The sequence below is a fragment of the Phoca vitulina genome, unplaced genomic scaffold (genome assembly GCF_004348235.1).
Source record: "Phoca vitulina isolate PV1807 unplaced genomic scaffold, GSC_HSeal_1.0 scaffold81, whole genome shotgun sequence".
NCBI lineage: Eukaryota > Metazoa > Chordata > Mammalia > Carnivora > Phocidae > Phoca > Phoca vitulina.
In genome coordinates this window covers 1,175,189-1,190,600 of record NW_022589784.1, presented here as the reverse complement: position 1 = coordinate 1,190,600, position 15,412 = coordinate 1,175,189, and the positions used below count along the sequence as shown (strand labels likewise).

Here is a 15,412-nt window from a genome sequence, read left to right as displayed (position 1 = left end):
CCTGGCCGACCTGCGCAGCGGGCCCGGCGCCGCCCCGGGGGGCGCCTCGCCTGCCTCCTCCTCCTCGGCCACCTCGTCCCCGTCCTCTGGCCGCGCCCCCGGCGCCGCGCCCGCCGCCGCCAAGAGCCACCGCTGTCCCTTCCCAGGCTGCGCCAAGGCGTACTACAAGTCCTCACACCTCAAGTCGCACCTGCGGACACACACAGGTGAGCCCCGTTCTCCTGGCCCGCGCGCGCGGTCTCCTGCGCCCCTTCCCCCTCCGGGACCCCAAAACTGCGTGGCGCGTGGGGGGCGGGGAGGGGGGCGCGCCCGGGCCGCCGCCGCGCCGGCCGGGAGGGCGGGGCCTCGGTGGGTGGGGCGCGCGCAGGGGGCGTGGCGGCCACGCGGTCGGGCGGCGCGCGGTTGGCGGGCGAGACGGTGGTGGCTGCAGGCGCTCGCGGGGCGCGCGGCGCGACGGGGTCCGTGGGCGGAATCGGGGCTCCCGGACCGTCCCCTCCCCCCTCGGCTTCGTTTCCCTTTTATTTCCTGTCGCGTTCGTGTCTGGGGAGTGGATGCCGTGGTTGGCGCACGCAGCTCTGAGATGGTTCTGTCTTCCCTTCTCCTGCCTCAGTTTCCCTATTTGTAGAGAGGGAGGAGGAGCCGCGTCGCCGCCTCCGGGGTGGCAGCGACAATTCACCCCAGAGGGCAGCAGAGCGCCTGGCGCGGGGGCCGGGGTGGGAGGCGCCCCACACATTTTTTTTTTCCATATGAGTTTTAATAAGGCGGAGGGCGGGGCTGAGAGTGCGGGTCGAGGCCTGAGTCTGGATGCGGGAGTGGGGGGCGGATTTGAGAGGGGCCCTTCGAGGGAGTCAGGTCTCCTCACCGCGTTAGGGGGCAGGGTTGGGGGGAGGTCAGTGACACTTGTCATCTCTCAGTGCCCAGCTGGGGGTGAGGGGATGGCTAGGGGAATCAGGCGGGGGCACAGTCACCCTTACACTGTCACCCCCTCCCTCGTCCCCCTCGGGGTACCGCCCCCAGAATGCTCTCCAAGCTGGGGTTTGGGTTGGGGGTCAGGGGAAGGTGGGTCTTGCTGGCTGGCCTGGGCTTGAGTATTGAGGGTGGTCTTCCCTTGGGGAAGGGCAGGGGAGCGGGGGGGGGGGGGGGGGTGGGGGGACCGGGGGGGGGGGGCCCCTTGGATTCCGGCTCTGCCACTTTCTAGCCCGTGACCTATGCTGGGGTTCAGTGTTTCATCTGTGGAAAGGGCGTGAGGAGTTCTGCCTTCTGAGGGTCATTGGGGGGGGTCACGTGCAGCCGTGGCGCTGTGGACACACTCCTGTTGTGGAGAGAGTGTGAGAAAGCAGGGCTGGCCCTAGTGGTGTGGTGGGGATCCCATGTGGGCAGCCCCAGGCCCCTTGCAGGGCCTCCAATTCCAGGCACCCTCCTCCCTGCTCTTCGCGCTGTCCGTCTCCTGCGCGCAGTCCCCATCCCTGTTCACGGGGACCTAGAGGCTCTGCCCCACTTGTGAGCACAAGACAGGATATGCAGCCAGGGCCGACTTGGGGTGGGGTCTGCATTTCCTCCTGGGGCCACCGTCCTTCCCTGAGCAGCCACTAGGTGTTACCCACATATGAAGGCAGTGAGGTCTGCGGGTCTGTGGGCAGGACGTCTGGGGTCCATGAAGATGGAGAGGCGCCTCTCTGGGGACCAGAGGGGAGATTCCGCTCTGGGTGTGGAGCTGGGGTCTGAGCAGGTCCCTGGCTCATTCTAAGTGAGTTTGCCTGTCTGAACAGCAGGAGTGCTGTAGTGGAGAGATTGTCCAGAGAGGGACCCCGTTTCTCCCACTCTTGTGCTCCTACACCTGTCCTGTCACCAGCCCTAGGTCACTGTTGGATGGTGAGGCCCCAAGGGCCTTTTGGACCCCCCCAGTGTACTGATTTGGTTTTTCTTCTTTTCTGGGTCAGTTGAAGGGGGCAGCCAGGCCACCTCCCACCACAGGTCCCAAGAGACAGTCTCCAGGGCATCCTGGAGTCCTTCGGAGCCTCCATATGCCCCCAAGCAGTGGTGGCCGCCTCTCTAGGCCGGCAGGGGGCGGGGGGCACAGCAGGATGTCAGTATTGCCATCCACGTTTTAAATGAGAAATTTAGGTTCACAAGGCCCAGCCAGGGTCAGGGGGAGTGTCCCAGTGAAGGGTGCGAGTAGTGGGTGGGGCCGGGCAGGGTGCCATCCCTGATGGATCCCTAGCTCCAGTGGGAGCTGTGACTCTGGGTGTCCTGTCTCAAAGCCCTCCTTATAATATGGCCTGGGAACCCAGAGGGCACAGCTCCTGGACGGACCGACGGCTCCTGAGATTGGAAATCCCTGGCTTAGGCACCCTTGGTGTTCTGTCTCCCGAGGGTTTCGGACACCTGTGTGCTTGAGACTGCTTGTTCAGTGTGTCTCCGTGCCCCCCCGCCCCGGACCACAAAGCCCAGCTTAGTGGCTGTGCAGAGAGAGGCCTTTAGCTTTCCTGGCTCCTAGTAGAGGGCGACGCCGCTGTTATGCCTGGCTTGGGGGTGGGGAAGCCAGGCTTGCCCCGGCTGTCCCAACCAAGGCTAGCTTGGTGTTGCCCTTTGCCAGGGATGGGCCTGGGGACAGATGTGATGAGGAATAGTAATTACAAGTCAGCTGGGCCATTCCCAGAGGGCCTTTGGGAGAGAATCCCGCCTTCCCCTGCTTTGCCTGAGGATCAGTCTTCCTCCCTGTAAAGAGAATCCCAATCCCAGCCTAGCTCCATTTTACAGAGAAGCAGACTGAGGCACGGAGCAGGATCCTGGCCAGAGTTGAGTGTGGTACCCCCATCATCCCTGCTCCGCTGGGCATAGGGGGTGGTGAGGCTGGGAGGGCCACCCAGCTGCAGGGGCAGGGCTGTCCCGTGGTCCCCTGGGTCTGGCCTACAGCCCCAGCATGGAGCTCTCCTGTGTGGGGTGGGGAAGGACTTTGGAAGCTTCAGGAGAAGTTGACGCCGTTGCTATGGATACGGAGAGTGAGAGGAGAGATGGGGCGGGGGCGGGAGGAGAGACTGGCTGTCTACTCCTTGCTCTCCCAGCCTCCATATCCGGACTGTTCCCCTGCCCCAGAGTCCCTGGTGCCGAGCAGGCGGTGAGCTGTGCCCCTGCTGGGGTCTCGGGCTCCTTCCTGGCAAGAGGGAGCTCAGATCCAGAAGTGGAGCTTCTAGGCCCTTCCCCAGGGCACCGCGGACACCATTCTCTGGGGGTGTCCTGGGCACCGTGGGGGTTTCAGCAGCATCCCTGGTCGTACCCACTCGATGCCAGAAACATCCCCAGTTGTGACAGTGACACGTGTCCCCTGGGGGAGTTGCAGGATCACCCCCAGGTGAGAACCCCAGTTTTACTCTAAAATCCTGTCCCCTTAAGTTTGAGGAATATTAGGGGCACCTGGGTGGCTCGGTCGTTGGGCGTCTGCCTTCGGTTCAGGTCATGATCCCAGGGTCCTGGGATCGAGCCCCGCATCGGGCTCCCTGCTCGGCGGGAAGCCTGCTTCTCCCTCTCCCACTCCCCCTGCTTGTGTTCCCTCTCTCACTGTGTCTCTCACTGTCAAATAAATATCTTTTAAAAAAAAAAAGTTTGAGGAATATTAGTGAGCATCTAGCGTGTGCAGGGTACTGTGGGGACATCCCAGTCCCTGTGCTCTGACACCCTGGACCCTTGGGAGAGGGGTGACAGCAGCAGTGATGGAGGAAGAGGCCCCTCAGCTGACACCATGGGGTCCTGTGGGGCAGGAAGGGGTGTGTCCCAGGAGAGGGGACCGCACCCTGGCTGCAGGGGATGGGGACAAGGGACTTGGGGTGTGAGTTTTGAGGATGAGGTGGAGGTGTGAGGTGGGGGTCAGGGCAGGTGAAGGGTTCCATTTAATCCCAAGGGCAGGGTGGAGAGTGGGCAGGAAGGCAGGCCCGGCTTTGCAGAGGAAAATCCGTTTATGGAGCAGGGATTAGGGTCCCGCGAGAGGGGTTGAGGAGGGCAGGCTGCCCGCATGGGAGCGAGGGGTGGGCCAGCCCACAGACTGGGTGCAAGTGAGAAGCCCCGGGACACAGAGAGTAGGAGGTGGCTAGGGTGAACCCTAGTTTTTCTGAGTAGCCCAAGGGGGCAGGGTGGGGGTGGTGGTATTCTTGGCTGAAGAGGCCCCCAGGGGAGAGGCACATGGGGAAACTGAGGCCCAGAGGGGAAGTAGCCACCACCCTCCCAGGGCCGAGAGGACAGCAGAGCTTCCCCCCCTTCCCCAGGCAGAGCCGTGAGCTCCTCTGAGGATGGGGGTGGGGGGCTGTCAGGAGACTGGTGGCTTATGGGGGGCAGGGTAGGGCAATGCCAAGCCTGAGGGGGGCGGGAGTGGCCAGTGAGCTCCACCTGGCTCCCCCGTCCCACAGGGGGGAGAGCTGCTGGAACTGGCTTCAGGTGCTGGTGCTGTGACCAGGCAGTGGGGGAGGTCCCCCAACATTGTGGGGGGTGATAACCACCCGCCACCCAGGCTCCCTGATAAAGGTGGCCCAGATGGCCCGGGAGCTGGCAGATGATACCAGTGCAAGGAGCTGGCCTCCCTCGGAGGGAGGGCGGGGAGTGGGGGCCGCCCTGACTTTAACCCTCGCCCAGTGCTCTTCCAGAACAGCAGGGCTCCCGATGACACATGCTGTGGGGAGGGGAGGCTGTGAGAGTTGTTACCCCTCACCCCCAGGCACGAAGAGCCCCCGGGCCAAACGGGCCAGTCTGGGTGGGAAGCGAGCCACAGCAGTGTGGGTCTTCAGGGAGGAAGGAGGGATGTGGGGCTGCGGGGGGCCGGCCTTTTAAATAAATGGTAGTGATAGCACCTCCCTGGGCGGGTGGGGGGTGGACAAGGTGACGAACACACCATTAGCTGCTGCTGCAGCCCGCAGCCTGAGCCTGACTCTCCGGACCCGTGGTCTCCCCGCAGAGTATGAAGTGTGCACGGCATGTATGTGGGGCCTGTGCCGGCAGCTTGACGGTCAGGTGAGGGGGCAGATCTCACACCTAGGAGATGCTAAGCACAAGGATAGAGAAGCCGAGAAAGGGGACAGTGGAGTGCACCAGTTAGGTAAGGAGAAGCCAATATTAGGGGTGACGGTATACAGGGAAAGGGCAGAGTGACGTGGGGAGAGATTCCAGGCAGCGGGAACATGGTGGGTGAGGATTAGTGAGTGGGGCTGCAGAGAAGTCGAGGGAGGGTGAGGGGTCAAGGTAAACTCTTTCAGCTTTGATCTTGGGTCAGGGAGTAGCTCTGGGAGGTTGTAGGGCAGAGCACAGACTGGGTGGCTCAGCCACAAGCTGATGGGCTACTGCACTAGTCCAGGCAAGAGCTGGGTCTGGAGATATTCTGAAGGGGTTAGGGATGGGATTTGCTGCCAGGTGCCAAGCAGGCCAAGATGAGGGATGGAGATGGCCAGGAGATGCCTGTCTAAGCTCTGGTGGCAACAACAGAGCAGTTGAACGGGGAAACCTACAGGAGGAGTGGGGGATGTGGGGGTGGGTAGGTGGTAAGCCTTGGGTTTGGAGGGGCAGGGCCCAGGGGGGTATTTAAAATCACAGCACGGGGCCGCCTGGCTGGCTCAGTCGATGGAGCATGTGACTCTTGATCTCAGGGTTGTGAGTTCGAGCCCCACAATGGGTGTGGAGATTACTTCAAAACTAAGAAATAAAATCAGACTAGTGGACCTTCCCATAGGCAGCGGACTTTGTAAAGCCATCAGAGTAGCCAGCTGGAGGTGGACCCCATGCCCTGCTTTCCAGACCTCACCTTCAACCTCTCCCCTTTTCTGCTGCACCTTCACAACTGTTCTTTGGCTTTTTTTTTTTTTTTTAAAGATTCTATTTATTTATTTGACAGAGAGAGACACAGTGAGAGAGGGAACACAGGGGGAGTGGGAGAGGGAGAAGCAGGCTTCCTGCGGAGCAGGGAGCCCGATGCGGGGCTCAATCCCAGGACCCTGGGACCATGACCTGAGCCGAAGGCAGACGCTCAACGACTGAGCCACCCAAGCGCCCCATTTGGCTTCTTTCTGGACTACTCGGGGCGTCTCCGGGAAGCCCCTGGCGCTCCCTGCCATGGGCTGCAGCCCAGCCTTCCCTAGCTCTCCAGGAATTCTCCGTCACCTGGGCCCCTCCCCCCTGCCTATACCCAGTGGGTGGGCATTTGTGCAAGGGTCAGCTGCCCGACACACCTCTGTCCCTACCCCAGGGATGACTCAGGAGGTCATGGTGAAGGTTAGTTGTCAGAGCCCCGGGCTTTGGCCCCTGTCCCATGAAGTCCAGGCGGCCAAGCTGTCTTGGCCCAGGCACCATCTTCACATTACCCTCTATCGGGTCTCCAGGACCTCTTGGCCTCCATTTTTCTGAGCCAGCATGACACTGTGGTGACTCCAACTGTCCCCAGGTCACCCCAGCCCGGCCCAAGTCAAAAGGTCATGTCCACCGGCTCCCCGCCCACCACATCTTCTCCCGCCCGGGGTCCAGTCCGCTCTGGAGCGGCCGGCAGCGGCTAAGCGCCCCCCACCCTGGCTAGTGGACCGCGGGAGGCTGGCAGGGCCTGCTGTCTTGCCGGCATTCGCCCATCGTTGTGGGGGCGGGAAGCCTGCGCACCCGAGTCCCCGCCACCCACGTGTGCACGTGAGCTCCCCAGCAACTGGGTGTGGGGCGGGGCTGGCCGGCACGGAGCCGGCAAGTCGACCCCAACCCCCCCCCCCTTCCGCCGCCCCCGCCCTAGCGGGAGCGGGACCACGTGAGCGAGGCCGGCTGGGCTGTGGATGTCCCTGCCGCCACCGAGCTACGAGCTACGTGCGGCAGCTGTGTTCCCGGCGGCAGCACGCGCCCTGCCCCAGTGCGCGCTGGCACCGCTCTTGCAACCTGCTTATTGCAAAGTGGAACTGCGGGGAGGAGGGGAGGCTGGGAGGCGGGTACCAGTCCCGCCACCGCCCGAAATGGGGAAGTGAGCCAACTGCGGGGCGCGCCAGCAGCGGGATGGCCCCCCCTTCCCTTCTGCTTTTCCCCGCCTGCGCCCTGCAAGATGGCGACAGGACTGCATGCCCCTCGGAGGGGCATCGCTCCCCCAGGCACCGGGTCTGGCCTAGAGCCAGCAGCCCCGCCCCCCAAACCGGACTCCCTGCCCCCAGACTGCAACCCTGGGGGCCTGTCACATCCAAGCACTCCACCGTCCGGGTGGGGCGGGGGTCCTTTCCCAGGCTGTTTTGAGCTCCGTGGTTCTGTAGAGGATGTCTCTGCTGAGATCCCTCCCCCTGCCTTTGGGATTGTTCCAGGGAGGGGTGCAGCCCCAGAGATTTGCGGTCTGCGAGGTCTGGGGTACAGATGTGTACCCCCTCCCCCCGGGTAGGTGACTCTGGCACACCTGGATTCACAGCCTTCCGGGGCATGCCCGCCTGCAGCTGTGGGAAACCCACAAGAAATCTTCATGGGGGGGCTTGCTGGACCCACCTCCTCCTTTGGTTTTGGGGGTGGCCGGCAAGAAGGGATGGGGGAGGGGAGGTTTTAGTCTAGCTCTCTCCTGGGCCATGGGTGATGGCAGGAGCCCCCTCTGCCTCTCCTGACTCCTACCTCCTCCCAGCCCTTCACCCCAGGACAGTCCCTTAGCTTTCAGAGCAGAGATGTTCCTGGCTCCCCCCACAGCCACACGCCTGTCCCGTGGTCCTTCCTGCCGGCTCCTGGTTACCTCTCCTCTGCACTGGGCCACCGTCGGTCCTGTTTGGGGGGCCTTTCTCAGACCCCAGGCCATGCACCCCTCTTTGGGTGTGTTCCCCGACACAGGGTCAGCCTGAATCACCACAGTGCCCAGCCTGGGCCCGGTGTGTAACCCAGGAGGTGACCACCCTGACCCCGCCGTGGCTGCCCCCGAGGCCAGCCCTCTCCCTTTGTACCCGGAGCTCCATCCAGTGCCACAGAGGGTGTCACAGGGGTGTGGGCGCCACGGCCCACGTGCCCACATTCTATCCACACCCCCACCACACACGCACCCTCCAGAACTCCTGGACGAAACAAGGGCTGGGAGTCCAGGGTCCCAGGTACCCGGCGCAGGGCGCAGGGGTGCAAGCTCCGGGATCCTCACGGCCCCTTGGCGTGGCGGGGATCCACGGTGGACCCAGCCTAAAGGTGGGGCCCTCGGCGCTCCCGGGAGATGCTGACCATGCTCGCTGGGGGTCGGGCTGAACCGTTCTGGGGCCGACACCCCAGACCGGAGGGGTGGGTGCGGACGGGCGCTTGGGGCTGGCGGCGGCTGGTCGGGGCAGGATGGGCGAGGCCAGCCTGGGAGGTGGGAGGGGTCTGCGGAGGAAGTTGCCGGGTGGCGGCCCGCCCCTCCCCTCCCCTCCCCGTCCGTTCCACGGGGGCGGGGTGAGGCCGGTGGCCACGACCTCCAGGCCCTCTCCTTCCCGGCGGCGCTGTGACCTGCGGCGGGGCCGTCTCTGCCAGGGCCTCGTGCCCTTCCCCACCCTCTGCCGGGCTGTGGGGCTGCAGGTGGCCCTGGGGGGCCCTTCACATGTCCCTCTCCCTCTAGAGGGGCCACAAGGGTAGGTGGGTGGACCAGGCATGGGAATCTGCCCAGACACCACCCCACACAACACCGACTTTGCGCCCCGGATGGTCATTTTCAAAAGGTGAGGGTTACTGGGGTCGCGAGCACCTGGGAGCCTCTGGTATGTCCCCCCCCCAGCGGAGGTGGGGACAGGACCCATTTGCATAGGGAGAAGCCCCTGCAAAGCCCAGCATGCCTTGGGAGCGGGCGCGCGCGCGTGCATGCGTGTGTGTGTGTGTGTGTGTGTGTGTTCTGTACACCAGGAGATCTGTCTCTGAGGCTGTGCCGGGGGAGTGGGGGCGGGCCTGGTAGAGCTCAGCCTCTGCGGGTTCTACTTTTAACCCACGGAAACTGCTGCTGGAATTACTACAAGTTCCTAGGAAATAAAGGGCAGGAGCGTTCATTAGGGGCTTCGTGAAATGAGTGGGGGTGTTCTTTGCACATTTACACGTTTTAAATTCACACCCAGAATCCCGCCTCTAGAACCAGGTGGGCGGGTGGGGAGACCAATGGCCAGGATCCTGTGGGTGTCCCCCAGCGCTGACTGTCTGTCTGTCCTCTGTCCCCTGTGCCCAGGCGAACGCCCCTTTGCCTGCGACTGGCCGGGCTGCGACAAGAAGTTCGCGCGCTCCGACGAGCTGGCCCGCCACCACCGGACGCACACCGGCGAGAAGCGCTTTCCCTGCCCGCTCTGCTCCAAGCGCTTCACCCGGAGCGACCACCTGACCAAGCACGCGCGCCGCCACCCCGGCTTCCGCCCGGAACTGCTCCGGCGCCCGGGCGCCCGCAGCACCTCGCCCAGCGACTCGCTGCCCTGCAGTCTGGCGGGCAGCCCCGCGCCCAGCCCCGCGCCCAGCCCGGCCCCCTCTGGCCTGTAGGGCCCTAGTCCAGCCCACCCTGCCGCACCCCTGCTGGGCCTGGGCATGGAGCACCAGCAAAACGCCTGCTGTCGGCAGCCAGGGGCGGGCCACGGACGACAGCCAGCGTCCCCGACACTGGACCGGGGGTGGCCCTTGGGAGGGGTGGCTGGGGCCCGCGTCTGTAAATAGCCATGTTGGATAACTCTCTTCCCATGTGTTAAACAGGAACCCCAGGTGGGCGGCCAGCAGGCGCTCCCCTACCCGCATGGCCACCTCCCTGCTTTGGAGAGGGTGGATCTGGGGGGAGCGGCCCAGGAAAGGGGCACCTGACCAGTGCTCAGACTCTGCCCCCCCAGCCCCCCTCTCCAGGTTGGGATGATGTGTGCAAAGAGCCATAGATGAACCAGGGGTCCCCCCCCCCCCCCCCCCCCCCCCTGCCCGGGGCCCCTCACCCCACTGAAAGCCATTGGAGATGTTCAGGGAACTGGGGTGCGGCCCCAGCCGCCCCCATCCGGGTACTCAATCTCAGGTGTCCACAGGTTCTGCCCTGCCATCCAGCTCCCCAGCAGTGGGGGCAGGGTGGAAAGGGGGGAGGCAGGGAGGGGGGAAGGCAGTAGGGTCCAGGTTTTGCTCCTAAGACTGGGATAGGGAGGGAGAGAAACGGGTTCTTCCAAAGAACATTTTGACTCACATGGAGGGGAGGTGGGTAACAGGCTGCAGTTGGGGCAAAGGCCTCCTTATTTATTTTCCTCTGTCTCTGCTGGTGGGAAGGAGGGGGGCAGTGAGCTGCCCCTCTCTGGGTGGGTGTGTGAGTGTGTGAGTGAGGACTGCTCCGGTCAGTCGAGTCCCCAACTTTGGCCTTCCACAGCATCGTGTGACAATCAGTCAGTCCCTCCTGTTTGGGACCATGACAGCCATTGAGCATAAGGCACCCCTTCCCTGCAGGTGGAGGTGTGGGGGCCGGCTCCATCCTGCCACCAGCCCTTCTTCCCGGCAGGTACCCCTGGTCACATGGCCCCTGGACCAGAGGTTGGAGTCCTGCTTGCGAGGGCAGGAAGCATGAGGGCTGACGCCTGCACCCCATGGGATAGCTCGTTTTTTTGGACCGGGTAGAATATTTTTTCAGGCACCAATCCCTTTCTTGACCTGGGCCCCATGGGTGGTCCGTTGTCCTCAGGGGGTGTGGGTGTTGGGGGAAGGTCTGCGTGATCTGAACTTAGGGTAGGGAGGGGTAGGTGCTGTGTGCTCTCCTGGCGTATTCCCGCTGTGGCTTTGGTTGGGTTTCATTTTGGACAGGGACTGAGGACCCCCGCCCTAGAATGGGAGAGGACCCAGGCTCCCTGTCCCAAGACCCTGAAAGGACCTGTGTCCCACTGTTGGCTGCAGGAGGTTTGTGACACCTATGTGTGTTCCAGAACCTTCCTGTCTCCCCATCGGGGGCTGGGGTTTTGGATGGCGTTGTTGTGGACCAGACCCGGCCTGGCAGGATCCAGGGATGGGTCCTGGGGGTCCTGGGGAGGAGGCCAGGGAAGCCCTTTTGGAGCTGGACTGGGAAGGGTATTCTCGCTCAGCCTCTGGGCAGATCCTTGCCGGGCTGGTCCATCTGTACCCTAAACCCTCCTTTCCAGCAGTGTTGGTGAAATGCCTTAGTCTGTGGGGGCAGGCTGGGGTCCCATTTTCCCCTGTGTCTTTATGGACGTCCTCTTGATTGTCCCATCCCTGGCTGGTGCCTCTCCACAGGAGGTGGACTGTGGGTCTGAGGGCCCAGGAAGCTGAGGACTCCTCCCTGGCCCCTCCCCAGTGTCCAGGGGCCTGGAGAGACCTGTGCCCCTCCTCCCCCAAGGAGCTCGAGGTCATTGGGACCTGGTTCCAGCCACTTAGCTGTGGCATCTCAAGGATGGGGTAAGGGGGGAGGGCCCCGAGGGACTTGTGCTTTCAGGGGGCGCCCCCACTTCCCCCTGTCCTGCCTGGCCTCTTCCTTGTATTTAATTAAACAAGCCCTTTTTTAAACCCGACTCTGGTGCCTGTGTGGTTTTTCCCACCTCTGGCCTCCAGCCGGCCAGCCGAGTGCCCGTGTCCCACTCAACAGTGTAGCCCCCAGGTCACCAGCCTCCTGCTGGGGGCCCTGAAAAGACCCCACTAGCTGGGACACGAGACAACGCGCCCTCAGCCCTACGGCCTGGGGAGGGGGCTGCCGCCCCGCGTCACGCACGCCTCGCGCAGCTGCGCCCCCTCCTTCCCGCTCCGTTACCCGGCAACGGAGGCGCGGTGACACGGCGCCCGGGGGCGTCCGGCGCCCGCCCCCTTCCGGCTCCGGGAGCTGGGGGTGGCCGTGCCCCTGGGGCTGCTGGTGGGCGTGACAGCGCTCGTCCCCAGAGGGTCCCCGGGCCCCGCTGTCCCCGCGCCGCGCCGGGCTCGCGTGCCCAGCGGGTCTGCTCACGTATCGCACGCCTGCCGTCCGCCAGCTGCCGATTGGAGGGGACCGGGCGGGGGAGCCGCTTCGGGAGGAGGGCTCAGCGGCCCCGGGAGCATTGAGGAGTTGGTGAGGGTCTTGAACCCCTTTCCTAGGAAATAGATGCCCAGATTCCCGCGGTCTCCAGAGCCCCGAAGGCGGGTGTGGCTCCGGTGGGGGCGCACAGACCCTCCCCAGGGGCTTCCCCGATTCCGCCCCGGGGAAGGCGAAGGCCCCGCCATCTGGTGGCCGCCCCTGGCACTGCACCGCCGGCTCCCGCCGAGCCCTCCCCGGGGTCCTGCCCCTGCGGCCGCGCAGGTCGCCCACAAGCTGGGCAGGGGGCCCTCGTCCTTACTCGAGGACGGCCTCCCTGTTGCATCCCCCTAGCCCCTGCTTCACTTTGTCCCCTTTCTACTGGCTTCTGCCCCGCAGGCTCGCAGACATTGCTCCTTGGACCCCCATCCCACTGTCCCCCTCCGGCTCCAGCTGGCTTTTCTGCCCCTTTGGGCAGAGTCCCTGGAATTCGGGGTCCACGCACGCAGCCCCTCCCGCCTGTCTCTCTTGGACACCATCCCACGTGCTCTGAACTGTTCGAGATGTCCCCTCCTGCCTTGGGGACGCTCCCTGGTCGTGAGGCCTCGGGGACCCCTGACCCTCCCGGATCGCTCGCACCCCGGGCTCAGGGCCCCCTCTCGCTTTGCTCCTTGTACGCTCACGTCCCCTTATGTGCCGACGACGCTCCCTGGTCGGACCTCCACTCGGACCCTCGATGTGCCCACTCCCCCCGCCAGGCTGCCCAGTCCCACCTCCCCTTCAGGCATCGGCACCTCCATCTTTCCAGGTGGCAGGCCAAAATCCTTGGGGTCACCCTTGACCTTCACTCTGTCTCTACCCACGTCCATTCCATCCGGAAATCTCCCTGGAGTTCTATCTTCAAAGCACATCCCAAATCGGCCCACTTCCACCCCGTTCTGTGTCTCCACTTAGTCCACCCCATCATCGCCCACCCGGACCGGGGCAGCCCCCTCCACCATGGCCTCCCGGTCGCCCTACAGTCCGTCCCCCCTCGGTGGCCACCAGAGGGCGCCAGTGAGCACCGAATCAGGCCCCGCCCCCCTCTGCTCACAGCCCTCTGGGGCTCCCACCTCCCTGGGGGAAAAGCCCAAGTCCTCACCAATGTCCCCAAGGCCCTGCGCGACCTGCCCCCGTCCCCTCCCTGCTCTCCACTCCTCCCTTTCTCCCCCTTGCCCACTCTGCTCCAGCCACGCGGACCTCCTCTCTGTTCCTCCAACATGCCTGCCCAGTGCTGCCCCAGGGCCTTTGCACAGACTGTGCCCTCTGCCTGGAATGCCCTTCCCCCTCTACTTTCTTCAGAACTGCTCAAATCCCAGCTTCTTCAGAGGACTACATGGACCACCTCTTCTCTCAGCCTCATACCCTGTTCTACTCCCCCCCACCCCAGCACTTAGATCACGCTATCTCGGGGCGCCTTTGGCTCGGATCATGATCCCGGAGTCCTGGGATCGAGTCCCGCATCGGGCTCCCTGCTCAGCGGGGAGTCTGCTCCTCCCTCTGACCCTCCTCCCTCTTGTGTTCTCTCTCTCTCTCTCTCTCTCAAATAAATAAATAAAATCTTTAAAAAAAATCATGCTATCTCATTTCCTTATTTCCTATTCTCTGTCTGTCTCCCCCACCGGGAGCACCATCCCCACCAGGGTGGGGGTCTTTCCCCCGTTCAGCAGTGTTTCTAGCCGTGTGTCTGGCGCATAACAGGCACTTGGTGAATATTTGCTAAATGGATGCCTAAGGCCAGTGAGCCTGGATAGAGACTAGGTGGGCTTCACCTCACACACCTTGTCAGGTCAATGCAGGGGCCCGCCTTTCTGTTCTTGGTGATGACAGGCGTTGAGGGACCCCTGCATGAGGGGCCCGGTCCGGTGGCTGAGGTGGGGAGAGCAGTAGGCTGGGAGGGGGTCCCGCGTGTGCTCACAGGGGTCCGTGGCAATCACCAGCTGGTGGACCGAGGGTGACCTACTGTTCACACAGAGCCTGGGATTTGCAGGTTTTTGGTGACATCTCCCCACGTTTTAAACATGGGCAACAGACAAATTTACATCATTTGAAAAACTCCTACTAAAAAAAAAAAAAAAACCCTGGTGCTCAAACACACACACCGAAAACAAACACATGCGTGTCCACAGCCGCACAGTCCACGATGCCCAGATGCCCTTCGACAGAGGGACGGACACACAAAACGGACACACACGGGCATGGCACTTGGCCGCAACCAGGAGCGAGGCGCCCACACGCGCTGCCCCGGGGACGGACTCCGAGCCCACGACGGTCAGGGAGGGAGCCAGACACGGAAGCCACAGGGGTGTGAGTCCACGTGGGTGACACGTCCAGAACAGGCTCATCCACGGACGGGAAGGGGCCTCGTGGGGGCCAGGGGGGCTGGGGAGGGGATAGCTAGTGGGGACGGGGCTTCTTTCTGGCTTCAGAATATTCTGCAGTTACATAGAGGTGATGGTTGCACAGAAGAGTGAATGTACAGAATGCCCCTGAATTTTCACTTCTAAAATGATTAATTATGGGGGCGCCTGACTGGCTCAGTCAGTGGAGCATGTGACTCTTGATCTCAGGGAAATGAGTTCAAGTCCCACCTGGGGTGTAGAGATTACTTAAAAATAAAATCTTAAATAAAATAAAATGATTAATTTTGTTAATGTAAATTTCCCCTAAATAAAAAAGGAAAAATCCACTGCATGGAATAAAACAGAGGGGAGATGGGCGCCTGGGTGGCTCAGTCACTGGGCGTCTGCCTTCAGCTCAGGTCATGATCCCAGGGTCCTGGGATCGAGCCCCACATCAGGCTCCCTGCTCAGCGGGAAGCCTGCTTCTCCCTCTCCCACTCCCCCTGCTTGTGTTCCCTCTCTCACTGTCTCTCTCTCTGTTAAAAAATAAATAAAAAATCTTTTAAAAAAACCAAAAAACAAAACGGAGGGGAGGATCTGCCCAGGACGCCCTGCGGGAGCTGCCTCCCGTCTGTCTCTGCTGCATTTCTCATTTTCATCACTAAAGTCTTACCCCAGGTGGCACGCATTAAATGCAGTTTTCTGCCCCCATTAGAATGGAGGGCAGATTCATTCCTTCACATTGATCCATTTTACAGATATGTGTTGTAGATTCTGTGTCCAGCTGGGTCCTAACCCTGAGATCCCTGGGTTGATGAGGGTGGAATGCAGGCAGGTGTGAATAAAATCCCTACATTGTTGGGAGAATGGGAAGGTTTGTGAGGCTGCCATGGTGGGAAATCCCCAGGGAGAGATGTGACTGTCAAGCGGAGAAACCCACCTGCATCCTTCACTGCTTCCAACCCTCCATGGCTCCCCATCGCCCTCCTGGTTTGGACAACAAGGACCCTCACACATTCACAGCCTCCAGTTGTCTCCTGCCTGGATGCCTGCTCAAGAAAGAGTCGCGTGCAGGGGCACCTGGGTGGCTCAGTCGGTGAAGCATCTGTCTCGGGCTCAG

At 62.7% G+C, this 15,412-nt stretch overlaps 1 protein-coding gene across 1 annotated transcript; it reads left to right on the top strand.

Annotated features, from left to right (window-relative positions):
• Position 1: 1 nt before the first annotated feature.
• Positions 2–11,436, top strand: KLF16 (Kruppel like factor 16; the record flags this gene model as incomplete). The annotated part of the gene is made up of 2 exons (XM_032394560.1): positions 2–206; positions 9,143–11,436. Coding segments are annotated over 2 exons (507 nt in total), but the record flags the coding sequence as incomplete, so codon positions are not given.
• Between the last annotated feature and the right edge of the window lie 3,976 nt (positions 11,437–15,412).